This window comes from Tenrec ecaudatus, chromosome 1 (assembly GCF_050624435.1).
Source record: "Tenrec ecaudatus isolate mTenEca1 chromosome 1, mTenEca1.hap1, whole genome shotgun sequence".
Classification (NCBI taxonomy): Eukaryota; Metazoa; Chordata; class Mammalia; order Afrosoricida; family Tenrecidae; genus Tenrec; species Tenrec ecaudatus.
The window spans coordinates 48145433-48172128 of record NC_134530.1 but is presented as its reverse complement, the minus strand read 5'-3'; the positions used below and the strand labels follow the sequence as shown (position 1 = coordinate 48172128).

At 59.1% G+C, this 26696-nt stretch overlaps 1 protein-coding gene across 1 annotated transcript; it reads left to right on the top strand.

The window, feature by feature from the left end:
• Positions 1–1516: 1516 nt before the first annotated feature.
• Positions 1517–25206, top strand: RUNX3 (RUNX family transcription factor 3). The gene is made up of 5 exons (XM_075538517.1): positions 1517–1804; positions 3615–3771; positions 11159–11263; positions 19165–19323; positions 22681–25206. The coding sequence occupies exons 1-5, from the start codon at positions 1517–1519 to the stop codon at positions 23217–23219; spliced, it is 1248 nt and encodes a 415-aa protein (XP_075394632.1). The 3' UTR covers positions 23220–25206.
• Positions 25207–26696: the final 1490 nt, after the last annotated feature.

Sequence of the window (26696 nt, the reverse complement as noted above, 5' to 3'; positions counted from 1 at the left end):
GGCGCGCGTTCGTTCCCGCTGGTCCAGGGAATGCATCTGGGCCAGTATTCCAGAATGAGCGAGCGCTCGGTCCTTCGGTTCCCTTCCTGTTGAGGCTCAGTTCTAGGCCCGCTAGCCTGCTCTAGGGCCCAGGAGAGGAGGAGCAGTTTGCTTTTAAGTCCCGAACACGGATACGCCCTGCCGCCTCCACAGCAGTCCGGAGTGAGAATGGAGACCCTGGGCTGGGCCCACAGGCGCGGCGAGGTCCACAGGGCCTGCAAAACGTGGGGCCGCGGTCTGTCCATCCACGGGTGTGCGGGGGACGTTTTCTCCTGGCCTCGAGTCATGCCTTCCTCCATCATTCACGGCCGAGGTTCCATTCACCGAGGACAATAGCCGGGGCAAACACTCGCGGTTTTCAGGCCCCTTGATGTTAGCCAAAGCGCCACAGGCCGCCAGGACAGAGACCCACGCAGCCAGGGCTACGCGATCCTGAAACTGGTTTTGCAGGCAGAACGGAGAGAAGAGAAGCGGTTAGTCACCCGGGGCCGGATGCGTGCCCGCGGGGGACTCCCCCTCTTGACACCAGGACCCCCGAGGCCCGAGCAAAAGAGGCACAGGGCTGCCAGCTGCAGTCAGCCGGGTGCTCTGTCCCTGGCCGGGCTCGTATGGCGCAAAATCTCCCGTGTGGCAGGAGCTCTTGGTTCAAAATCGTTCACAGGTCGCAGGATGAGAGTTGTCTTGGGCGACTCCCACTGGTGTCACCAACCTTGGGTCCCTCTAGGTGGCACAGGCCCTTGGGCCGCTAGAGCTCCGAAAGCTGCGGCTGCGACCAGCCGAGAGAGAGGGAAGGACTGAGGCCTGGGCATCTGGGGAGACGCCGGAGCCTTTTGTAGGTGCAGGGCGTTTGAACCATTTTTGGCGACGTTCCGGGCTCCCCAGCACTCTTTGGGGCCCCCAGCTACCGAGCTGGGGCCTCCGGGGCTGGCGGCCTCATGGGGCGGGGCTGCCTGGGGCCCCGCCCGCTCCATTGGGCCCTCTTTTGGCAGTCTGGGTGCCCCCCTCCCGCCAGCGCCGCCAAGGTGCCCGCGACGGGGACTCCCATTGGCTGCGCGCCGCGTCGCTCGGACCGGACCCGCCCCCGCGGGCCCCAGGGTACTAACCCCTCGCGGCGCCCGCGGCGCCTCCACTTGATTCTCGAGGATTTGTGGTGGGGCCGCCGCGCAGTGGGTGGGGCGGCCGCGGGGGCGGGAGGCGGCGACAGAGCCCGCGCGGGCCCCGGCGCGGCCCGGTGAGCCGGCGCCGCCCGCCCGGGATGCGGGAGTAGCGGGCCAGGCCGCGCGCCGCCGTCGGGGCGGCGAGCCCTTGCTGGGGGCCGGCCCGGCGGGCGTCCCCCGCTGCCCGCTGCGCCCCGAGGCCCCGGCCCGTCACCCCGTCACCGCCGCTTCTGCTTTTCGGCTGCTCGCGGCCGCGGCGGCCCCGGCGGCACTCGAGCCGCCCCGCCGCCCTCCCGCCGGGCGCCCTGACGGCCGCTGTTATGCGTATTCCCGTAGACCCGAGCACCAGCCGCCGCTTCACACCTCCCTCTACGGCCTTCCCCTGCGGCGGCGGCGGCGGCGGCGGCAAGATGGGCGAGAACAGCGGCGCGCTGAGCGCTCAGGCGGCCGTGGGCCCCGGCGGGCGCGCGCGGCCCGAGGTGCGCTCGGTGGTGGACGTGCTGGCGGACCACGCGGGCGAGCTCGTGCGCACCGACAGCCCCAACTTCCTCTGCTCGGTTCTGCCCTCGCACTGGCGCTGCAACAAGACGCTGCCCGTCGCCTTCAAGGTGAGTGCGGGCCCCGGGCGGGAGGACACTGGCCCGGGGCTCCCAGCCTTCCCCCTTCGGAAGCCCGGGCCCCGGGAGGAAAGGGCGAGGGGAGAACGTGCCCGCCACTGGCGGCCAGGGCCGGGCACCCTGCTGCCGGGACGCAGGGCCCTTTGGGCTTCGCCGAGCTCCGCCCCATGGCTTCGGAGTTCTGTGCTGAAAGCGCCCGGCATGGACGACTTTTAGGAGAGCGGCCTCCCACCACCTGGGCTTCAGAGAGCCTGGGGGAGACACCGTGGTGCGGAAACGGGCGGATGCGGGACATCGCTTTCCCCAGCGCAGGCCTTTCCTTTCGGACAAAGTCGGTTTCCGGGGTGCGGGGAGCAGACCCCCAGTGGGGTGCAGAAGGCAGAGCCAGCCGACCCCGCCCCTGGCAGCGCCGTGCAACCCGGCTTCCGAAACACTTCCTGCTCACACTCCTGCACCGCTGGCGTCCGCAGTGGTACCCGGGGCGACTCCAGGCCCCTCGCCGGCACACTTCCCTGTAAACGGGGTCCCGGCTCTTGGGCGTTGGATGCCAGGCGGAGGCGGAAGCACTCCCACCCCTGCAAGCCCGTCGCCCTTCAGGGGACCCTTTTCTCCGTGTCAGGGAGTAGGCGGCTGTTTCATTTTCTTTTTTTAAAGGGGGCAGCGAGATGAAACGAAAACGCCTTGGTTTTCCCCTAACCCTCTCTCACAGCTGCCGTGAGAAACGGCCGGGCGAGAAGGACGGGGGTGGCCCGGCGGCGGTGGCCGAGGTGGCTGGAAGCGGCCGCCTGCGGCCCCTGAGGCCATCCTCTCTCCCGGAAAGACGCCTCCAAATTGGAAAACGGGATGAGTCGCTCTTTTGAGGTCCCTGGGGTGACGTCTTAAACTACCCGTGGGGGAAAATCTCCCGATGAGGAAGGGGGGAGGGAAGCCGTGTGACTGTAATCTTCAGATCGGAGGTTTTACTGTCACTTGGAGCTTAAAAGGAATCTTTGAAATTAAAAGAAGACAGGATGTTGACAGGAAATCTGGCCTTTCTTAATCAGACCCCAAACATTTTCTCCTTGAAAATTTTTACCATCTGGATTCCTAGTCCCAGCACGAGGTGGCCACGTTTAAATGACTGTGACTCCGCTTTAGTCTGACTTCTTTTCAAAAGGCAGCTTCCTCTTCGTGCTGGGACGTGCAGGCTGCGGGGGTGGGGAGAAGAGGGGTATGTAGAGGTCACCTTGCCATGCCCAGCAGGTGCGCCCTCCTGCTATCAAAAGCAAGCCCACCACTGAGGCAAAGAGGATTTCTGGACCGCTCCTTACGGAGAACCAGCTGGTTGTCACAGATTCCCACCAAAGAGATTTAGGCTCCAAAGAGGCTGATCAACTGGTCCCAGTTCATGGGGTGCAGGGAGCAGTTCTGTGATTGCTGATGACATTTTGACTTAGAGACTCTGTTCCTGGGAGCTTGCTAATAGAGCTTCAGCCCCAGCCCAAGGGAAGAAGGCCGCTGTCCACGGCACAGGGGCTGAGCCAGCTCTCTCCCCCACCTCAGGCTGAGTGGCATTAAGAAGGGGTTTTTTGGGAGATACACTTAATCAGTTGCACGAGGATTTGGGTATGGAAGGTGGAGATTGGTCCTCTTTTTGTTATCTTTTCGGCGGTGGGGAGCAACTGATGGTCTGTAAGCGCCTTCCCCACCCTCCATTTAGAAATCCGCATTGCGCCTGGGACCCAGGGGAGCTGCCTGGGCCAGCCCCTCCCCTCCTTTCTTGGGCAGCGGCGCATCCCTCAGCCTTTCTCTGTGCCTTCAGGTGGTGGCGCTGGGGGATGTGCCTGATGGGACTGTGGTGACCGTGATGGCAGGCAACGATGAGAACTACTCGGCTGAACTACGCAACGCCTCGGCCGTCATGAAGAACCAAGTGGCCAGGTTCAACGACCTTCGATTCGTGGGCCGCAGCGGGCGAGGTGAGCAAGATGGAGTCGAGACTGCACCGCGGAGCATAGGTGGGAGGAAGGAACAGAGTGGCTTCGGAGTCTCAGAGTCAGGTCCCCCAGCACTACCTAAAGCAGCCAGGTGGAACTCTGTACAGTGTTACAGAACTCTTGAAAGTTTTCCAAAAAAAAAAAAAAGAGAGAGAGACCATTTCGCTGCTTCCTGGTTAAGCACCTGTGGTGGTCCCATAAAAAACGCTGGGAGAAACTGAAAAAGAGGGCTTATAGGTATTTTAGCAAACGAGCTGAAAGGACAAGTCGTTGGTTTGGGGGAATTCAGGTGTCCTAGGCACAGAGACATACCTAAAGCATGGCTGGCACAGCACATGCCCTGGGTGCCCCTTGAAGAGGGCAGTTTCTGTGCTCTGCCAGCATCCATCACCATCTGTGAGAACTCGCTCAGCGAGTCAAAACGAATGCTTCTGTGTTGGAGAGCCTCTGTGGGCCAAGGCAAACTGGACTCTTGCTTTGCTGAGTGTAGGAAGAGGTCTCCTCTGAAAGCCAGGAATCCACCGTTGTCATTTTCACGCAGTGCCGGCATGTGGTCAGTAGTAAAAGATGAACCCGCCTGACTTGTTGTTTTGAGCTGACAACGATGGTCAGGTTCTCTCAGACAGGGTCAGACGTTTGGACAAACCACAGTGCTTGCAGTCCGTCGTCCCTGATTTCTCAGATGTAGCCTTGCTCCCCACTGGGCCACAGAAATCACTGCCACATCTCTAGGTACACCCCCCCCCCCCCCCCCCCCCCCGCAAAAGCCAGTTTCCTCAGCCCTTTGAGCCCTGGCAGAGTTGAGGCCGGAAAGGAGCGTAGGGCAGTGTGTGCGCATGTACGTGTGTGTGTGTGTGTGTGTTGGAAAATCCAGTTCCCGGGTTGGTGTGCCACACTGCCGCCTGTCTGAGCTTCCTCAGCTTCCAGAGTGAAGGCCCGCCGGACTAGGAACCACTGTAGCTGCTGCCAGGGGCTGTTGGATGGGAGGCTGCTAGACCTTGCACTCCATCACTGAACTTGGGGGGAGGAGGGGTGGGACACGCTGGGGAGAAATTCTAAAAACACTGCCCCAGCGAGATGTGCAGTGGAGGGTGCACTGGCTCTTTAAGACCAGCCAGCCTGAGAGGTAGCAGAAGCCCAGCTCCCAAGCACGGGGCTGCTTCTCCAGCTTTGATAGAGAAAGCAAACTGGATGCCCCCACCTCAGCTTGACTAGGGCTGCAGGGGCTGAAGCAGAATTGTACTTTTCATCACCAATAAACAGGGCCTTCTCAAAGCTGGAGTTCCCACCCAGCCGCCAGCCCCGCTCCGCAGCGGGCATCTGGGCACCATTGCTTCCTCTCGAACCATTCGATGTATACATACAAATGTCAAACATATTTTGACTTTTCAGCATTAATTAAAACCAGGGCATTATTTGCATGTAATAACTGTTTACTTGTTACTTTTTATGAAACTGAAATAGTTTACATTCTTTCAAACATTTCCTGGTCCTGTTGGCTCCCTTCCCCACGCGCAGATTTCTTTCAAACGGTGCCCTTAAATGGTTGCAGGTTGATGGATGGAAAATGTTTGCTTTTATGAATTAAGCTTTCATTGCTGCTCCTAATTAGTCTCCAAGCCCCTTTTGTCATCCCCAATCTCTCAAACCCTTTGCAATTTAATCCCAAACTCCAGCCGCCAAGAGGAGTCACTTGCTAGTCTGTGGTGGGCGTGGCCGACTGGCGGCGGGGCGGCGGTGGTGGCTGCTGGACCCAAAGGCTCAGGTGGGGGCGGGGGCACAGTTGCCGCCGCCTCTCTAGGCCGGAAGAAGGGCAGGTCATTCACTGTGAGCCTTTGAGCTCTGTCCTTCCTTCTCTATTGCCCCGCTCTCCTCATGCGGCGCCTCTCCTAGGAGGTGAGATGGAGGAAAAGAAGGGGCTGACCATTCTCGCTGGCCATTCTGGGGCCTGAAGAGGATTGCGTTGTGCCTTTGTGTACAGATCTGCTCCACACTCCCCCAGGCCTGCAGGGAGGGAGATGGTTTCTAAGGAGCCCTTTAGTGGTGTGGCCGCCTCTGGGAGCAGATGAGGCTTAGGGGACCACTGAGGCTCTGGGAGAGAGAGATTCAGGAGGCTGAGTTTAGGAGCTGCTCTGGCGACTGTCCTATCTCTGGTCTCAGCAGTCTTGGGAGGCAGGAGAGGGATGCTGAGTTCTCGGACTACCTGTAGAGTGCTAGGTGAGGCTGCTTAGCCCCGAGAAACCCATAGCCTCTAAGAGCCTGGCCCACCTGGGCTTGGGTCTCTTCTCTGCCAGGGATTTGCTAGGTGGCAGCGGCAATTGCTTCTGTGTTTCCTCATCTGTAATCCTGGCAGATGTGCTGGAGCCCAGTGAGGACGAAGGGAATTGACACATCTGCATCCAGTGGAGAGCTGTTGGAGATTGCAGGGATACACGTTAGAGATTTTGTTACTTCAAATGCTTGGGGCTGGAAGAGGTCTTTGAGGTCCCTTTGAGTGGTGACAATCACTGATTGTCTGATTAGCGTGTGGTTTGGGCGGGGGTGGGGGGAAACCCAGATGGTGTGAACTGTGGAGTGGGAGGTGGAGGTGGCTGGCAGTGAGAAGAGGGTGCAGGGTCCTGTGGCCCGCAGACACTCTGCTGCTGTGCCCACTGCCCCAGTGGGAAATTCCCATCTGAGGGAACAAAGCACTGATTGACGCAGACAACGCAGAGCCACTCTGGGGCCCGGGCCTGAGAGCCCCTCCCTGGCTCTCGGAATCCTGGCCAGCTCTGAGCCGCCCGCTGGAGGAGGCTCCCTTGGTATTCTGTTCTGTCTCAGTTTGGGAAGGTAACTAGCTGGTTAGTCCCATAGGTCTCCTCAGACCAGGCTGTAGGTGTGAACCCAGTGGCAGGAGGTTTTCGAAGGCAGGAACAACCCCATCATGACAGTCCACCAGGGGCGGCTTCTGCCATGCCCTGCCCTCCACCCAGCACCCCTTCCAACAAGTGTGTCACAGGCCCTAACTTGTACAAAATTGCGTACGTGCAGTTTCAAGATGGATGGCTCCCTAACGGTGATGGGGAAGAAGGGGGACAGGCACCCAGAAAAAAACGGACTTGGAATGTGTAGATGTTGGGGTGAGCCGACTAGTGAGGTGGGGGTGCTCACACCTCCACACAGAGGTCGGCCCCCAACACTACAGCACACCCCAACACGAATCCGAAAATGACCCCAGGGAGGTGATAGTCAAATTCGTGAACAACTCCTAGTGAAATGACCAGGAAAAAAAACCCAACCAAAGTTGAAGAGCAGTCTTCGATTGCTTTACGCTGGCATTTTTGGAAAGTTTAGTCAAAGTAGCACAAAACTCCGCTGCCACTGAGCTGGTTCCTACCCAGCAACCCTGTCTGGGATTTCTGAAGTCTGAGGGGAAGGAAAGTGGAGTGGGATGGGCGGAGATGTCCTTGCCTTTGGAAAACGGAGTTCGGTTCATTTTCAGAGAGAAGCAGGCTTCCCCACCCATAGGAAGATGAATTAGTCCTGGCCCTGTGCACGCCCCCTCCTCATACCCACTACTCACTGGGCTCAGTGGGGAGCTCACCACCCCAGATCTCCAGAATGGCCCCTGGCAGGTGCTTTCTCAGAACCACTGGCCTGGGTGGCAGGGCAGCAGCATGGTGTCCTGAACTGGTTCCTAAGCTGTGGTGAGTGGAGAGGGCTTTGGGGTGAGAAGTGTGCACAGCAGGGGCTGAGCATGCTGGAGAAAACTATATGGAGGCACCCTGTCCCCAGACTCAGCCCCTGTGCAGCTCTTGTGAGTGGGGCTTGCCTGCGACCACCCTTAAAGCCCAGCTGTGCTTGCTGCTTGGTCCAGGGTCCTGAGGGAGGGACACTTCTTCCTGGACTTGGGACCAGCCCCTGGAGAACCTTGACTTGTCATTCCCAGGCTGCTGGGCCAATCCCAAGTTAGTCCAGTTGACCACACAGGGCTGTCTACCTCTTTGATCTATTCACCCACCGTTCTACTCCAAGACGGTGAGTGATGGTGGGTGGACTCGCTTTCAGGCTTCACGGGCTTGAGACCCTCAGAGACCCCATCTTTAGCCTCCTGCCCCTCCCTCCACTCCTGCTCCTAGGCCTCCACCCCTACCTTCCTCCCTGCTCCCTCTCTGTAGTACCTCTGAGGGTGGGACTGAGGCCTAGAAAGTGTAAAGAAGCTGTTGGGGAGGGTTGCTGACCTCAGGTAGCATGAGAGACTCTTATTCCAGGGAGGTGTGTGTGTGTGTGTTTGTGTGTGTGTGCGCGCGCACGTGTTTAGGGATGGGTGGAGGGTCCCTCTCTTCAGCACATTGGAACCTGCTGGGCACTCCCTGGATACTGTCAGACCTGGACCGTTCCCTCCCCTCTATAAAATGGGAACAGTAATCTCTGCCCCAATTCCTTTAACAAATGCTCATTCACTTCCTGTTGTGTGCCGGGTGCTGTTCTAGGGACCAGTAGTGAACAGGATTAAATGCCTGGCTTTCAGGGAGTTTGCAACTTAGTAGAGGAAGATAGAAAATAAAACGAAATAGTGAGGCAGGTTGGTGATTGGGACTCAAGTGCACTGTCAAGAAATTGAAACAGGCATAGGGACCCGAGAACTCGGGGACCAGGAGGCCACAGGGAGATGGACATGAGTACCGCTCCTATGGAAACACTGCCAGCCAGCGAGGTCTGGCGATGGGGCCAGTGAGGAGCGTGACTTTGAAGCGGTGACGAAGGAACGTAGAAGATATTTAGAGAAACCTGCCGCCACCGTAATGTGATATGTAAATACCTGTGACGTCTGCTGGCGGCAAGGTCACAGGTGCGGTGATAATTCCATTGTGGTTTAGAGAAGTGCTAGATTTCACCCAGGAGGAACAGTAAAAATGTTGCTCCCCTCACCCCACCCCATCCCTGTTGGAGGGGATGCTGGCCTCTAGAAGGGGCAGGCTGCTAATCTGTGTGAAATGGCCAGGGGCCACTGAGTGGGCCCCATCTTCAGGGGTCGCCTGCTGTACCTCAGCTGCCTACCTCCTCTCTCCCTCAGCAGGCAGCCTGAGAGGGTCCTGCTGGTTGGGACTGGGGGAGGGTCAGCATGGCAGCAGCTTCTAAAGGGCCTGGGGACCTCAGGTGGGAGGAGCAGGGGCTCTCAGAAGGGGCACCTGGCCATCCCCTTGCGCACTGACACATCCTGTGTCCAGAAAGCCCCCCTGTGGTCAAGGAGTAAGGGGCTATATGTGTGTGTCCGGGCTCAGGATCCCCTCTTCCAGAGAGACCCTGGATTCCCAGTCAGAGTTGCCCCTCCTTGGCTCCTTAGCTTTAAACAGAGCCTATCCACCCCCACCCCCCCCACCCCCTGTCTCGGGGCCCTTGGGCCCAGCAGCCCACTCTGTGGGTGTTGTCCAGATCCTGCCGCTCTGGCCTGGTGGTTCCACGTGGTCACTCAGCCGAGCAGAGAGCGGTCCCTTCCCTGAGGGACCACCACTCTCTCAGAGGGCCTCCTCCCCACAGCCTGCCTCGGTGCCCCCTCCCCAAGACAGAGCACAGAGATCCAGCACCTGCCCCTCACGGGCCCCCACCTCCTTCATCCTGGAGGCTTTGGGTTGCAGTAGGGGATGGAGTAAGGGGTGGGGGGCAGGGGGCACTCTTCCTTCACTGGAGGTGCTGAGGAAATTGGGTTCGTCTTTGAGGAAAAATCCTCGTTTTCTACTGTACCAACCAGCAAAACCCCCGACAAAGCCAAGAATTCCACAGCGGAAGCAAAGAAACTGCTGTCTGTCCGAAAGAATACTCATCCGCCCACAGTCCCAGGAAAGCCGCCGACAGGCAAACATGGCAGAGGGAGACAGAATTCTAACGGTGAAAGATGTTCTGTGTCAGATGGCACTCAGGCCTGAAGCCTCCATTGATAACCATTTTTAAAAGGCATTTCTGTGTTAATAGGAACGTTTACAGCAGTTCTCAACCTGTGGGTCGAGACTCCTTGGGGGGCGGGGGATTGAACAACCCTTTCACAGGGATCCACCTATTCTTAACAGTGACAAAGTTACAGTGTTGAAGTAGCAACGAATATAATTTTATGGTTGGGGGTTCACCACCACATAGGGAACTCTATTAAAGGGTCGTGGCATTAGGAAGGCTGAGAACCACTGGTTTAGAAGAACCCAGAGAAACCGTATGTCCTGGAAGCAGGCAAATGGAGTCCGAGGTCACAGGTCCTTCCATCCCCATAGACAGGACAGATGTGGTTGGCCCCCGAGCCTGAGCACTGAATCCACGATGGCGCCTCTTTTGAGGGTCCCCTCCTCAGAGGCACGGCATGTGTCCACTCATATCTGGACCGGCGGATGCAATGAAGTCACTCTCCCCTTAGCATAGATGCAACGAGATGTAAACAGATGCAGACAGCGGTGCTCATAAACTGAAGGTCACTGTCGTTGTATTTGACATGGTAAGAAACTATTATTTTAAAGGGCTTTTGTTTCCGTGTGTGTGTGTGTGTGTGTGTGTGTGTGTGTGTGTGTGTTCTCAGGAATTTTGAATGGAGTCTTTAGAGCCAAATGTGTATCTAAAAATAGAACAAAGTTCTGGAAAGAACAGTTGTGTCTACAGCGTAAATGTCTGCAGCTCCCAAATCATGCCTTTCGCAGCCGCAGCTGCGTGCACCAGTAAGAAATTGGCGGTGATGTGATTGCCCGCGAGTGAGAGTGAGGACAGGTTGGATAAGAGATGAGGCTGCCCTGAACTGAATAACTGGCAGCCATTAAAAACGAAGTTTCTGGTGAACTTTGAGTGGCATGGGGGAGTTTACGGATGTGACACTGAATGAAGAAGGCAAGCAACTTCGTGTGCACACACGCCGGGCACAGAGGGCCCCTGAGGCCTGGTGCCCACATGCCAGCACCAGGGTTGTGGGGACGCTGTGATGTTGGCAGGGTTTGTCTGCTCAGTGGCCATGGGGACACTCGTTCTCTGTGAGGACAGCCTCTGTTCCCGAAATGTTCTCTCAAGATCGCTAATTGCTTCCAGAGGCGAATGCGCACTCATCCTCGCTTCTCACCCCCAGCTCCCGAGGAATAGGGGTACCACACATAGAAGGATCCAGAAGTCTGTCAGGAGGAGTGGGTCAGAGTGGCCAGAGTATGGGTGGGACAAAAGTGATGAAGTTGGTGTCACACCTCCAGGGGCCTTGACTGTCAGACGCAGCAGTTTGACCTTCACCCAGAGCCCTGTCTCCTGCCCCTTGGGGGTTGGGGGTGTCCAGGAGTGGGGGTTAGGGGTGAAACGGGAGATGGGATGCTGTGGTTCCCTCTAGGTGTCAGCCTTCTGCCTTTATCTCCCCATCCCACCCCCACCCCAGGGAAGAGTTTCACCCTGACCATCACCGTGTTCACCAACCCCACCCAAGTGGCCACCTACCACCGAGCCATCAAGGTGACCGTGGATGGACCCCGGGAGCCCAGACGTAAGTGTGGGGCTGCTGACCACCCTGTGGGGATGGGCGAGGGTCTAGTGTGGGAAGGGCAGCAGTGATGGCCAAGCAGTTGCCCTGGGTTCCTGGAGCACACCTGAGGGTCTGGGGTCCCCAACTCTGCTACTCCCATCCCCACTCTCCCCACCACCCCCAAAACATGCATACTACAATGCCCAACTTGTTGACCACTCCCCTCTGGCAGATGACTGCTCTTGGGGGGGTCACCTGGGGAGCTCAAATTTGTACCAGTCAAAGATGGAAGAGACTCAAAGCCAGTGCTTGTGGACTGGTGGGGCGGAGTGGGGAGAGAGACTAGAAGTGAGGGCTGGCTCCAGGTTTAATTTCTACCCAGCTTCCTCTTCAGGTGGCTGAGGGGGGAGGGGGAGCGAGTGAGTGGCTCCAGCTGGTCTTCAGTGTGGGGCCGCTCCCTGGGGTGCTCCCTTTGGATCTTGGTGTACGGTTGGACTGGGATTTGAGCCCACCAGGTTACTCGTTCAAACCCATCTGCCACCCCAAGGGAGAAATAAGAGGCTGTCATCTCTTACAAAGGTTTAGTCTCGGGAATCCTAAGGAGCAGTTCTGCTCTGCCTTGTAGGGTCACTATCAGCCGGGATCAACTTGATGGCAAAGTGTTTGGTTTGGGTTCTGTGCTTTATTCAACCACAGAGTGGCGAGAGCAGATGCCGAGACAGCCACCCAGGCAGTGGGGCCTTGGGAGTGGCCTCTGGCCTCTATTCTTTGTTTGAAAATGGAGTTTGTCCAGGGAGCTACCTTGTGGAGCTATGGTGAGACTGGAGCGCAGGCGGGAGGCTGGCAGGTACTCGTATGTGTCTTGGTGGTTAAGACTCGTTGTGTGAGGCAGGTCACCGGCCTCAGCTTCCTCACCCACGAAACCGGATGGTACCAGCTGCCGATGGCCTGTGTTCAAAGCGTCTGGCAATAGTGGCTGTAGCGGAGGGAACGTCCTCCTGAGCTGACGGATCCATTTCATTCTGTGATGCTGGCCCCACCTCCACTTGGTACTCCCACCACCACACCGAGTCACTGGCGAACCTGCCCCGGTCAGCAGTAGAGTGGCTACTGGGAACCCCGGGCCATGTTCATAAAGGTATAGCGCCCCCATTAAAGAATTGATGGCCCAGCTCAGAGTCTCAGGAGCAGAATCAAGACAGGCAGAAGGTAATGTGGGGTGTGGGGGGGGCACATCAAAAAGCAGTGAGCATCCTGTACGTGGGGACTTGGAGCTTGGTGGGAAGGTCCTCACTCTCCTGGGCTGGGGTCAGTGGCACAGGACCTGGCCACTGAAGCCAGAGGGAGACAGAAAGCAGGAGGAGGGAAAGGGGCCGAGCCAGAAGCAGGCTTGCCACATGACCTGAGACACAAGGCTACATCCATCTGGGGTCATGGCAGGGACTGGGTCCGTGCAAGAGATGTATTCAAACAGAAGCTTCGGCAGTGGCTCATGCATGGGACAGCTCAGAGCAGAGCTGGGGGTGGGTGGGGTGGTAGGGGGTCCCTTGTCGGCTTCTGAAGATGTTTCCCCCTGCCCAGACCAACCGTAGCCCTAAGGTGAGGTCTGGTCAGCACCCTGGCTTCCAGCCCCACCCTGACCTTTAGTTTGTGACCGTGGGGAAGTCCCTTCCTCTTACCAGTCCTCAGTGTCCTCACCTCTAAGAGAGAGGAGGCCTGCCCAACAGCTGCTGGTCTCAGAGCAGCTCCGTATGCCACACCCCTGGCAGAACCTGAAACCAAACTCGCCGCCGTCGAGGTGATGCCGACTCACAGCGACCCTATAGGACAGGGTGGAACTGCCCCTGGGGGGTTCCAAGACTATAATTCTTTATGGGAGTAGGAAGCCCCATCTTTCTCCGTGGAGCACCTGGTGGTTTTGACCCGCTCACCTTGCAGTTAGCAGTCCGGTGCATAACCGCGACACCACCAGGGCTCCCAGCCCTGTGCAAAGTGCCATTAACTGATCCTTAACCCCTCCCCCAGGAGGCAGGGGAGGCAATGCCTCTTGCCTGAAGGTGGGCTCCACCCGAAAGCTCAAGGCAGCCCAGGCCACCGGCACTTGTTGGAGGCTCAGTCTGCTCATCTGTAAATGGGTTTTTTTCATGGTTCAGTGAGTGCAGCTGCCCAGCCCACAGGAAGCATCCACACCAACCCTCATGGGCCCAGGGTTTCCTCTAGGCTCTCTCCCGCTTTCCCACCCCAGCCCAGGGTGAGGGCCAAGTCTTCCACAGGGCAGGGTGGGGGGGTGGGGGGTGGCTTCCAGGAGCCAAGGAAGTGGGAGGCTCAGATCGCTGAGGCCCCATTGTGGGTTCTGTGGCTGGGTCGTTCCCCTCTGGTGCCCGGCAGAGCGTGCCCAGGCTGCAGCCAGGTGGCCGGCTGGGTCTGAGGCTGGCGAGGTGGCTTCCTGCTTCTGTGGCTTCAGTTTCTGAGGCCCTCAATGCTGATGTCCCCCAGAGTCACTGAGGGCTGGGGAAGCTGGGCGGGGCAGCCCAGCGATGCCCCGCCACAGGGCAGGGGGTGTCTGTGGACCACGGGTCAGCCACCGAGAGTCCTGCCTGCAAGTTGAGCAGGTGCTGGTGCCCAAGAGGGGAGGACAGGTCAGCACCTTCCCGTGGCTTCACCCACTCCTTGAAGAACCTGAACACAGTGGACCCTCCCCATCCAACTGTGCCCATGCGATATTCTCTGGGCACCTCCCATGTTCTAGGCGCCGGGGCACCACAGCGAGCCCAGCACACAGGCCTCTGCCCTCACAGAGCTAACTCCCCAGATGGTAGACAAGGCTCTTCCCACCCTGACCTGCAGGCCCCACTGACCTCTGCCCCCTCGCTCACCATCCTCCTCCTCTCCCCTCCCACTCGGCCTCTTCTGCCTCCTGGTCTTCAGGACCTTGGCATTGGCTATTCCTCTGCCATAAACTCTTCTCCCTCCCACACTCAAACTTCTCCTGGAGGCCTTTCCTACCCACTACCACCCCGTGCCCACCACCCCTGCCCTGCTTGGCTCCCGTGCTCCCTATCATCCCACCATCTAATGTGCCATGGCTCACTGTCTTCCACCCTGTATGACTCCCCTCTCCCAAGCCTGACACGCTCCACCCAGGGGACCTCATGCTCTTCCTGACACTGTTGCCCGGCCCTGCCATACGGAGTCTCGACAAGTACCTGTAAAGTAGACCAAGGTCAAAACCCTGGCCATCGATGCTGACTCATAATGACCCTGTACAGCAGGGCAGAACTGTCCATGTGGATTTCCCAGACTGTCACTCTTTACGGGGGTGGAAAGCCTTATCTTTCTCCCAAGGAGCAGCTGGTCGTTTTGAACTGCTGACCTTGAAGTTAGCAGATCAAAGCCTAACCCTCTTGGCGCCAGGGCTCCATAAAGTGGGCAAAGTGAACATGTATGAAGCCCTGCCAGGAACACGTAGGAGAGGGAGGGTTGAGGCAGGAGGTCCACTCGAGAGGCGACGTTTGAACGGAAGCCTGAAGGAAGTGAGCAGTCACTGTGCTTCCTGGGGGCTTGGTGACTTGGCTGGCTAGGACTGGTGACCTTAAGCCTGAAATTGAATCTTGAAGGGCCCTAGTGTTGCCTCAACTTCCCCCTCAGCCTCAGTGTGGAGGCCGAGGGGTGCCAGGGCTGTGGGCAGGCAGCTGCTCCTGTTCCCCAACTCCCAGGGTTCCACACACCCCACCCAGGAGCAACATCTTCACAGGCAGCGAGGGAGCCAGCCCAGTGGGAGGGAAGGAGTTAACCGCAGACCTCCCGGCTCCCCTAATCAACCCCAGGCCGCTGGAAGCCCCAGTCGGCCAGGAGGGAGCTGCCGCCTCCCTGCCCGCTGGCCCCCCGCCAGCCCGTTTCCCTGCCCAGCCACCGACCCAGGCTTTCATCCGCTCACAGGGGGCCGATTCACGGCAGACCACCCCAGGCCGTGCCGCTTTATAAGTCCTGCTCCAGCGCCCGCCTGCGATTCCGTGGCGGTTGTTAAAAGCCGGGTGTAAATCTCCTGACAGGCCGCAGAGCGGGCCTCGGGCCTGACCGCCCCACCCGTGGGCTGGGCAGACAGTAGCTGCTGTGTCTGGGCTGTGGCCACGCCAGGGCCAGCCTGGCCGCTGAGGGAGGCAGCCCAGTGGCTTCAGATGGGTGAAGGGCCGGGTAACCGAAGCCCACATTGTGCCCCAGCTGACAGCTCTGCCCCACTCTGTGTGATCTCTGCATCACACACACACACACACACACACACACACACACACACGGAGGGCACTGAAAAACCACTTGCCAGGTGACCTAGCTCATCTGGCCTGCCCCAGACCTTAGCAACCAAGCTCCGGGAAATGGGCACCCCGTCTGAGCTGGAGTCTTGGGTGGACCATGTGACTGTGGCCACAGCGTTCTCTCCTCGTCTGTAAAAGAGGGGTGAGGGTCGCCTCCGTACAGAGGGTTGTGACTCTTGGAGACAACATGGGAGCCGCCCCCAGCACCGTGCCTGGTACGTAGTAGGTGCTTGCTAAGGGGCTGCCACTCTTGTCACAGGGGTTTGGGGTGGTGCTGTGTACAGGCAGGGGGAAGGCCCTGGTGGCATCTCAGTTTGCCCTGAAGCATCAGGTACCTGGCAGGTGTTGGCAGCCAGCATTAGCATGTGCATGTCATTGGTCCTCTCCAGGTCTCAGTTTGCTCTCCTGTGAAATGGGGGCAGTGAGAGGCTCCCCCACCCCCCCACCCCCTGCCTGCGGTGTTGCAAGGTGTCTGCGCGTCAGGCCAGCTCTTAGATGCTGGGGCGGAGGAAGAGCTGGGAGCCCCTCACTGGGCTCTGCCCTCCTGGCACTCCCACTGACACGCTGGGGCTCAGGCTGCTTTCCTGGCTGGGGCTATGCCTGAGCTAAGGTGAGGGTCTGGGGAGCAGCTGGGATGAGCAGTCACAGGAAGAGGTGGGGCTTGGGCAAGGCAAGCAGGTGGCCCTCTTTCCTCTTGGGGCCCCTGTGACCAGCTGCTACTCCTGGCAATTTTAAGCCAGGGACCTCGTAGGAGGTATGGAAGCTGGAGTGAGTAGACTGTGCAGGGGAGAAACCGAGGCATGGGCCAAAGAAGGGCCAGCCCCAAGGCAGCCGAGGACTAGATCCAGAGCACCCACCGTTGGGAGCCCACTGAGAGAGGCCTTTTCCGCTGGGAGGCTACTGCGCATCCTTGAACACAGGAAGTTGCCATTCTGCACCCAGCCTGAAGGCCCAGCCCCATGGCTCCCAGGCTCCCTGGCGCCCTGGCCACATGGAGCCGCTTGGGCTCCCCTTGTCCCCTCCCGAGCATCTCCAGCTTCCCATAGCAATGAGGAAGCAATCCCTCCAGGGAAGTCTGCCCAGGAAGACGGACCATGGGTTCTGGGGTCAGATTACATGGCTCACACCCCAGGCTGCCACGTAGCGTAGGCCTCCTCTGGAAGCCTCAGTGGCCCCATCTGCAGCAGGGAACAGACAGAAAGTAGGAGAGAGCCCTGGACTCGGAGGCAGCCGATCTGGCTGTGAATGCAGGTGCTGGGCCCTGTCTCTGGGGTCCCAAGTGTAGTCTTTACCATTGAGGCCTCTCTCTCATGTGAGTCTGGCTGTCCTGCCCACCCTGGGCACAAGCAGGGACAGAAGTGACAGTCTTCAGAGAGGTGACCCATGTGGGTGGTAGATCGTGCTTGGCCAGCACCACCACTGAGGGTGGGGACGCCGCCAGTGCAGGACAGGGTGGGACATGCGTGAGGCTGTGAGCGGCAGAGCCAAGCCTCCACACCAGGCCCAGGAATAATTGTAAACCCCCTTTGTACCCAGTGTGACTCGGAAGCAGACGCCCCTCTCTGCCAGTGAGGTTGTGGGCTAGCTTTCCTGTGGCCTCATTGTCTCACTTAAAGCTTGTGGTCCACTAAGACTCTCTTTTGTACTCAGTCTGCCATCTTCATGCCCATTTGGCCTGTTGCAATCACTCTGAGTCCGTCCTCCCCCAGCTGGTACCATGTCCCTGCCTCTCTCAGTGGTTGGCAGCAGGTGCAGCTGCATCTCCTCTGAGGCCTGATGGGACTGAAGACCATTCTGTGGCACATCCCTAGAGGCCGGCTTCTGCTGGGAACCCCGAGGCTAAAGGACACCCAGCCAGAGATCAGAAGGTCCTGGGAGGCGTCCCCCGCTGTCCTGGGGCTGCATCAGAAGAGAAAGCAGGGGTCCTTGGTTCTCAATGTCTCCCAAGATGCCCCACTCTGTTTCTAAGGGCACTTCTGCGCCCATTTGAGGCAGATGTCTGTTGAGAGGTGCTGATATCACCTCACCTCACTGCCGCCGAGTCAAAGCAGCTCATCGCGGCCCTATAGGAAAGGGTAGAACCAGCCCCGCGGGTTTCCAAGACTGTAAATCTTCATGGGAGCAGACAGCCTCGTCTTTCTCCCTTGAAGCAGCTCAAAGCAAAGCACCGAGGCTAGGCCTACCCGAGAAAGACCATGCCTGCCAAGGCTGGAAAGAAAGTTCTTCACACTGGCCCCCCCAGTCCCCAACTGGAGTGGACCTGCCAGTCTGTGCATTGCTTGTGAAACACCAACAAAGTCATTCAAAACATGGTGGGAAGGGGTCCTGCAAGGCTGAGGTCAGTCCAGCAGTATTCCCTCAGGCCTGCGGGCTCGGGACCAGGGTCTGGGGGATGGGAGGGGGGATGCACTAACATCATAGGCATAACATCGCCCACAAAGACTGTGTTCTCCGCCCTACTTTGGTGAGTCGTGAGCGGGGGCTTAAAAGCGTATGAGCAGCCATCTAAGTGCGGATACTGGCCTCTCCTCGGCCGGAGGAAAAAAGCACAGCACGTATGGAAGCTGCACGTCAACAATTGGTCCAGCAGACTCATGAGCAACACACACATCAGTCTCTGCAGCCCAGAGACCAGAAGCATTAGATGGTGCCCACTGCCAACCTCTCTGAAAGGGAGGGGTCTCATTAGAAGGTCCTGGACCAAGTGGAGAAAATATAGAAGACTGAACATCATTTAAAAAGAAAAACAACCAGACTCAGAACTGACAACACCCCCAAGACTATGGCCTTTAGTTCCCCTTCCGGTCTGGAACTGACCTTACCCACGTGGCTCAGTTTTCAGCCAAATAATACATGCAAGGGGGCAGTGACACTAGCAAGGCCCACACTAGCGAGAAGCCACGGCCATTTGAGACTTTCCACGAGGCAGCATTGCCTAAAGACAGTGTTCTGAAGGGTTAGGAGAGACAGGAATGGGAGCAGCCCTGCTCCAGGCAGGGGGGTGCAGCCAGTAACATGAAACACCATGTGTCCGAATTGTCGGGGAGTACCAACTCACCAGGAAAAGTTCAATAAAGAAAGAAATGCTCCTGACACAGGCTGGCTGTCCGTGGGCAGGCAGGGCCTTCTGGGATGCTTCCCGTGTGGGCCATGGTGGGGTTCGGAAGGCAGTGGGGAGTGCTTGCATTTTCACCCCAAGCCAGGTGCACTGGGCCCCTGTCCCTGGCTTTCACTCAGAAATGGGAAGCCTAGCCCTTCGTTCGAGGCTCCCCTGCCTCTACCCAGCATGCTGTCTGAGACCCAGAGATGGTGGTGTGGACTGGGCTCGGGGCTGCAGGTGCCAGCCATCAGCCTGTGGGGGCCCCAGGAGCTGCCTGGAGGGGCAGGTGAGGGGCAGCACCCCTGGTTTTTCTCTCTGCCCGCCCCCCCCCCCACCACTTACTTGTGCCTGCGCCCTCAGTGTCCCCATCTGCCGAATCATGTGCTGTAGTTATCTCAGTCACGTCACGGGTTCTGACTTGGACTCGGGATCTACACCCATGAGATGAGGGTGGTGGAACCCTGGGGCCGACCACTGACCCGATGCCCCTCGCCCCTTTCTGCCTGCAGGGCATCGGCAGAAGCTGGAGGACCAGGCCAAGGTGTTCCCCGACCGCTTCGGGGAACTGGACCGGCTACGCATGCGGGTGACCCCCAGCACGCCCAGTCCCCGAGGCTCACTCAGCACCACAGGCCACTTCGGCAGCCAGCCCCAGACACCCATGCAAGGTACAGCAGGGGCCTGCAGTGGGTGGAGGGCCTGGATGGGTACCCTCTAGCTGCCCCCCACCCATGGAAACACTTCTGGGGCCCATCATTCACTCAATAGACTTTCCGACACCCACCCTATACTGGGCGCAGTCAGTCCCTGCCCACCTTGAGACAACCCCCTGCCCCCCCCCCATATACACACACTCCCTTGGCTCTTAGTCACCTCATTCAAATGGGACCACGACTTGTCCAAGGGGAGGGGTTCCTGGGGCCTGGTGACAAGATATGATGGTCCCTCTCTAAGCCTCAAACTCCCCACCCGGGGACTGGGGTGTCGATCCCACGTAGAGCTGTGCTCGGAGGAGTTTGGGAAACTGTAAAGTGCTTCCCCAGCTCTGGAGAGCCTCCCACCCGACCCAGAGACACAGCCCTAACTCAGCAAGAAGAGGGTGGCCTCGAGGCTGCGGTGGGAATGAGGACCAAGCCAGGGGCTCTGTCCCTGTGGCCTTGGTGGGGGTGAGGGATGGCAGAGCTCAGCAGGCAGAATCCACGGCAGGCTCTGGTGGGGCTCAGAGTGAAAAGATGATCAATGGGGGACAGGAGTTGACTCTGTCCTCCAGGGTCTCTCAGCCAGGGAGATGGGGGTACAAGGAGTTGAGGAACAAGAGCACTAGGCCTCCAGCAGCCTCTGACCAGCCACCCTCCACCCAGGCCTGCCCCCACCTGCCTAAGAGGCAAGGCCGCTGACGGCCAGGACCAAGGAACTTGAGTGTGAATGCCATAACCAAGTGGGCCAGGCCACTTCCTGGCTCTGTGACCTTAGGCAAGTCTCCTCACTTCTCAAGCCCCACTTTTCTGATCTTTGAGATGGGGGAGTGGAACCTGCCCGAGGGCGAGCATCCAGGCAGGGCCAGGCTTGTGGAATTAGTCTCCCCAGCCGCCCACTCCTGACCTGATTCTGGGGGTGCCCTCAGCACATCCCACCCCAATTCCCATGGTGCCTGCTGATACCTTTGACCCCCTGACCTCAGCCACTGGAGGCCCCAGCCCCTCCATACCTCACCCCCCTGCTGCAGCTGCCCACAATGGGGGCTTCTCCCCGCTCAAAGAGCTCATTCAGGCACCAGGCAGCAGCTGGGGCAATTTGGAGAAGAAAATAAACATCTCCTTCTAGTGTTGGGATTGGCTGTCCCACAGTGGCCGGCCAGCTTGAGTTTCCTGGGGCCGCAGGAGGCTGGGCGAAGCTGCTGGAGGGTCGGGTTGGCCAAGGGAGGACCTTCCCTGCTGCCCTCCGAAAGGAGGTAGGACAGGGCGGGGGCAGGTCTGGGCTGGCCTCCCCCCGGAAGCCCTGTACTGGAAGCCTTCCGTCCCCTGGGTTCCAAGCTGAGGTGTGAACCCCAGATTCAGCTCTGCTTGGAGGGCAGGCACCACTAGCCAGACCTCCTTCCCCACCCCGGGCTTCCTCAGTGAGCCTCCTGGGACCTGCTAGGCCTTGGGGCCGACTGCCCTGGAAGCTGTTAAGGAGGGTTGTAGATGATCCACATGTCCCCAACCCCCAGGCCCGCCCACGCCCCCACAGTGATCCCAGGAGGGCAGCTCCCACCTGATTCACACTCGGCACAGAGCTGGCTATGGGAGTAGAGAGAACTCCAGGCCCTGAGAGGTTACTAGTCTCACCCACGGTCACACAGCAGCTCAGGGAGAGCCAGAGAAGCAGGAGGCCCAGGGACCCCACTGCCTCGGACACGGCAGGTTTGGAGCCAGGCTGAGGTGGGCAAAGTTGGTTCCTTCCAAAGAGGTTGGGGCCAGAGAGATTTCCTCTTGGGCCATTGCCAGGGGCTCATCTGCCTAGCCCTCTGCTGCCTGGAGTCTCCCCCTCGCCTGGCCCGGGTTCCTCTTGGCAGGGCCTCCGTCTGCCTGGGTGCCAGAAGTGCCGGGGGCACAGCTGCAGCCTGCAATGCTCCCCAGCCCTGCCTTCAACCCAGCTTCCTTCTGAGCAGTGTACCTGCGTTAGTTAACGTCCCTGTGAGCCCTGCCCTGGGCTGGTGTAGACCGCCTTCCCCTACAGGATCCATCATACCCCAGGCACCGACAGCAGCTCCCTGTGGCAGGCCTGCTGGCCACCAGCTGTTGCCACCATGCCTTCCCCCACAGAACCGCCTCTGCCAACTCAGCCTCGCGCTCCTGGCAGTTGTCCTTAGCCCCGCCGTGCATGTGAGGAAGCTGGTGCCTAAATGACTTGCCCTAAGACCCGTGGCTAGCAAGCGGCAGAAGCAGAGTTTGAACCCAAGCAGACGCGCTCCCTGACCAAGGGAGGAAGACCTGGCATGTTGCTCCCACGAGGAACCTAAACCCAAACCAAGCCCACTGTCGGCAAGTGGGTTCTGACTCTTAGGGTCCGTGGATTTACAGTCTCCAAGACAGTAACTCTTTATGGGAACAATCTCATCTTTATCCTGCCCACCTTGCAGTTCTCAGTGCCACCAGGGCCCCTTTCCGTGCCACACAGTTAACCTCCCTTCTGTGATACCTAACAGCTGTGTGTGTCAGGGAGGCAGAGATTTTGTGCCATGTCTATGGTGCTGTGTCACCCTGAGAAAGTGCCTTACCCTCTTGTGGCCTCACTTTTTCCATTTGTACCCCAAAGAGTCTTAAAGCACCTCTGAATGTTTGTTTGTGGGATGGGGCTGGATGATAATAATAAAAGTAGCTAGAGATGAGGCTGGGCACCCTTGGGCCTGGAACCAAGCTACCAGGTAGCCAGGACAGTGTCTAGACTGGGCACTGGGTCTCTCTGGGGCTGACACAGAATCCTAGCCCCTGCCCCTCTGGCTGATGTCTCCGTTTGCTCTCAGGGCGGGTGAGGGTGGCATCTGTTCCCTGTCTGGTCGCTGGTCGGCTCTGGCCTGTGTAAGGCAGCCTGTGGGAGAAGCGGGCCCTGGCGGGTTAGGGCCGGGCGTGGGCCCCAGCAGACAGCAGAGCCCCTGTAAGGGAGTCCAGGCCTTTCTGTGCCAACCAGCTAGCTGCCTGTTTCTCCAGCTGCAAAGCTGGCTCCCAGTGGGAGACCCTTGGCACTTCTGTTCTTGTCAGTTCACCACAGGAAGCAGAGGGGCACCACGCCCATCATGCCCCCCAACAGCCCAGGTGGGCTCCCCTGCACCCCCAGCAGACTCTCCACAGGCAAGCTATGGAGCAAGATTTAAGGGGGACCCCGGGAACAGGCAGGTCAAGGGAGGGGTGTATCCTGGCATGCTCTAGCCCCCCAGGGCAGTACCAGCAGAGCCAGATCTAGAATCATCTGGAACTGGCCCTCCCAAAGTAGGCTGTGAACCAGAAGCCCTTGGGCACCCTCTGAGTCCTCCCGTCTGCCCACAGGCACCCCGGACCTGAACCCCTTCCCAGACCCCCGCCAGTTTGACCGTTCCTTCCCGGCCCTGCAGACCCTCACGGAGAGCCGATTCTCAGACCCCAGGGTGCACTACCCTGGGGCCATGTCAGCCGCCTTCCCCTACAGTGCCACATCCTCAGGCACCAACATCAGCAGCCTCGGGGTGGCGGGCATGCAAGCGGCCAGCCGCTTCCATCACACCTACCTCCCGCCGCCCTACCCCGGCGCCCCGCAGAACCAGAGCGGGCCCTTCCAGGCCAACCCGTCCCCCTACCACCTCTATTACGGCACGTCCTCCGGCTCCTACCAGTTCTCCATGGTGGCCAGCAGCAGCAGCGGGGGCGACCGCTCCCCCAACCGCATGCTGGCCTCCTGCACCAGCAGCGCCACCTCTGCCGGCAACCTCATGAACCCCAGCCTGGGCGGCCAAAGCGACGGTGTGGAGGCTGACGGCAGCCACAGCAACTCCCCCACGGCCCTGAGCACGCCGGGGCGCATGGACGAGGCCGTGTGGCGGCCCTACTGACTGCCTGCCATGTGGACTTGTCCCGCCAGAGGCGGGGCCCTGAGAACCTTCCCACCTGGCCTTACTCCAGGGCTTCAAGCAGGCTGGCATGTCAGCCCCAACCAACCATGGTCCTGAAGGTCTGGGTCCTGGGGTCCAGAGCTGGCCTGGCTCTGAGAGCACCTTGTCCGGCCACCAGGATGCCTCGCAGGACCCTGCTCCGCTCAGCCCCAGTCATCCCACCCCACATCCTTTTGGGAAATACACACTCTCCCCAAGATGGCCTTCTGACCCCACTGTGCCCAGGGCTGTCACGAGGACCATGGCTCCTTGGTAGGGGCCATCTCTATTCCAGGGACAAGCAGCATTTGCCCCAGGTCTGAACCCTCCATCCACAGGGCTCCCTCCCTCCCCCATGCCTCATGGACCCAGACCTGTCCCAGCATGTCACAACTGGAAGGTCCCACACTCAGAGGGACCAGGGTTCAGGTGGAGCAGGGAGGGACCCATCCGAGGACCCAGGAGATTGCTGGCAGAGATGGAATGATAGTGCACCCGTGCCAGTGCCCCCCCTGAGGCCTGCCCCCCACCACACACACATAATTCCTAGCCACCTAGAAGCCCCTTTGCCCCTGTCTCAGCTGCACCTTGGGCTCCTCCAGCAGAAGCACCCATGATAGCAGGTCCCTGAAGCCAGGGGGCGCCCTTGCAGGCCCGCCCTTCCATGCACTTTACCAGCCCACCCGGAACCTTGGTCCTCCCCGTGGGGAGCTGGGGCCCCTGCCTCCTAGGCTGGTCTCACCATTTCCATGTCTGGAGAGAACACAGTGGTGAGGTCGGGGAGGGTTCAGACCCAGGCCCTTGTCCCCTCAGGACCTCGGCAGCCAGCTCCAGCCCTCTCTCAGGAGGACAGACCCAGCCAGGTCTCCGTCTTTCACCATCAATGCTCCCAAAGTCCACAAGTCATGAATGGAAACCAGTTTCTAAAACTGACCTTAGAAAAAGAAGCTGCAGTCAAACCTGTGAGACTGAGGAGTTGCCTCGGTGAGCAGCGCCCAGCTCGGTGCCTTCTAAGAGAGTGGGGACAGGGCTTCCTAGAAGGGTGGGGGGCCCCCAGCTAGGACATGAGGCAGAGAGCTGTAAAGAGCCAGCCCGCAGGGTTCCGAGGTGATGGGAACCTTCGGCTGCACGATGCAGTGCTGTGTACAGGTTACCTGGACTCCCCGACCAGGGTCTCTAGTTCTAGAACAATGGGCGCAGTTGGGGACAAGAGTGTGGTGTTCCATCCAGATGTCAGCCACGTCCTCACCCCCTGCTCTCCTCAGTGACACTTCTCTCCAGGATGGCCTGAGGCCTGTCGAGCACCCCAACCTGAACAGCAGCCATGGAGGCCAGCGAGGACAGGTTTCTCTGACCACAGGAAGGCCTTCCCATGATCTTACTTCAACCCGCCCTGCTGTGGTTCCTTCTTGTCCTGCCCTCACTGGAACTAGCTGTGTCCCTCTCTTCCAGGTAGTTGCCGGGGGTGTCCTGCAGACTCCTGGCAGCCCGGGGCCTATCGCCCCTTCTCAGGAAGCAGCTACAGATCCTAGCTGGGAGCACTCTCCACTCCTGCTCTCTGCGGGTTCTAGCCCGGGCCAGCAAGGGAGGTACCTGCAGGGTCCCCATGCCCAGCACTTTGCATCCCCCCACCCCGCCCCAACCAATAGACTCCCCTTTCCTTATCTCCAAACCCTGGAGGGGACAGGGACGAGAGACAGACCCCTCTCTGCACCCATCACTGCCTGGCCAGGCTCAAGATGACAGCAGCCAGGCTGAGCCCATGTCTTCCCCACGGTGGCACCAGAAGGGATTCTTGGTTACAAGGCTGCTTTTCAAGTGTCCTGGGCAGACACACGGAAATGGAGGGGGTTGAGATGCAGACTGTCAGCCTGTTGGTGGGAGGGTGCAGTAGCCTTGTGACATATTGTCATGCTGAGGAATTAAGACCTGCTGTTCCATCTGCTGAGAGACCAGCCCAGGGCGGGGTTGGGGGGCGGGGGGGAGGGGTTGAAACCGCTTTGCACTGTAATTTGCTCGGTGTGTTTGTTTTTAATGCACAACTTGCTTGTACAGTAAACTGTCTGACTTCTGTACTATTTAACTGTAAAATGGAGTTTTGGCTGATCTGTTCTGATAACAGACCCGTGAGGTGTGAAGGAGCTCAAAGCTGTGCGTCTAGGCTGGTGTGCAGGGAAGTGGGGAGGGCCCCTCCCCCATGGCTGGGTCCATAGCGGAGCAGGACGACATGGGCCAGGCTGGAAACCCTCACCACCCTGGCCGCCCTGCCTACAGAGCCCAGAGAGGCTCCTCCTGGTATAACCGGACCCCTAAAGGGACACCAGGGTGTCTTCACAGTGCCAAGAGACTCACCTCCCCTTGAATCTGCACAAGAAGCTCTGCCCCTATTCCAATGTGTCCCCCAAACTCAGGTTTGGAGAGGGCCAGAGGTAGCACATAAAGCAGCCTTGGGGAGACCCCACCCCACCCAGGCCCCGCCTGGGACTTGCGTTTGCAGGAAAAGGGGTGCATTAGCAACAATTGAGACAAGCAAGCAGATGAGGTGGCTGAGGTGCAAAGAGTGGGTGTCCTGGGCTCGTCCCCCCGCCTGGCATGGTCTAACTGCCTGAGACCACCTGGTGGTGGGATGGTGTGGGCGCCTGGCTGGGCAGTGTCCACATAGCGCCCAGCACCCAGACCAGCTCCTGACATACCAGCCTGATTCGTAGTGGGGTACTTTGGAGAAAATCTTCACAAAGACAGGACTTGCCTTCTAGTGACACCCACTTTCTTCAAAAGCCAATCCCAGGGCTTGCCTCATTTCCGCTGGGTCACTCTGCCTGAGACCCAACACCCAACAGGAAGAACCCATGTCCCCAGCCTGGTTCCCTGTCCAGCTCCCCCCTCCAGTCGGGCCCCACAGCAGTGGAGTCCTCTGGATGGGCTCCAGGTGGTGCCAGCTGGGCAGTGGCACCCCACTTCTAGTTAGCATAATTTTGGGGGGTCACTTTGTAGGGAACTAGGGTATTGGGGGTGCAATAGTTTAGACCCCCTCCTTATCAGCTACACTTTTGCCACTGCTGATGGGAGCGGAGCTGTGGCCTCTGGAGCCCCTGCCTCAAAGCATAGGCCGCTCCTTCCTCCCCACAGCCAGGGCCACAGTGGGGCGGGACTGCAATGACCTGAAGGTGGCAGCAGGGGTGGGTGTGGCTGAGTTGAAGGGGGTTGGGTGGAGGAGGTGAGTGAGAAAGGGTGGCCTCCTGGTAGGCAGAGAGATGCAGGTTAGATATGAAGAACTGCTTCATCTCCCCAAAGGCCCTCGGAACGTCCAGAGAGGCTGTCATGGTTTTCCTCCCTTATGAGAGGAGGGAGGGTCCCTGGCCCTCTCTGAGCCTCCCTCTTTAGTTAATACACTCTGGAGGAGCACCTACTGTGTGCGGTGCTGTGTGTGTGTGTGTG

Excerpts from the sequence above, each read along its gene's own strand:
- RUNX3 (XM_075538517.1), top strand. The coding sequence starts at position 1,517 with ATGCGTATTCCCGTAGACCCGAGCACCAGCCGCCGCTTCACACCTCCC. Across the intron at positions 1,805-3,614 it reads CGCTGCCCGTCGCCTTCAAG|GTGGTGGCGCTGGGGGATGT; the intron begins GTGAGTGCGGGC and ends CTGTGCCTTCAG. Across the intron at positions 3,772-11,158 it reads CGTGGGCCGCAGCGGGCGAG|GGAAGAGTTTCACCCTGACC; the intron begins GTGAGCAAGATG and ends CCCCCACCCCAG.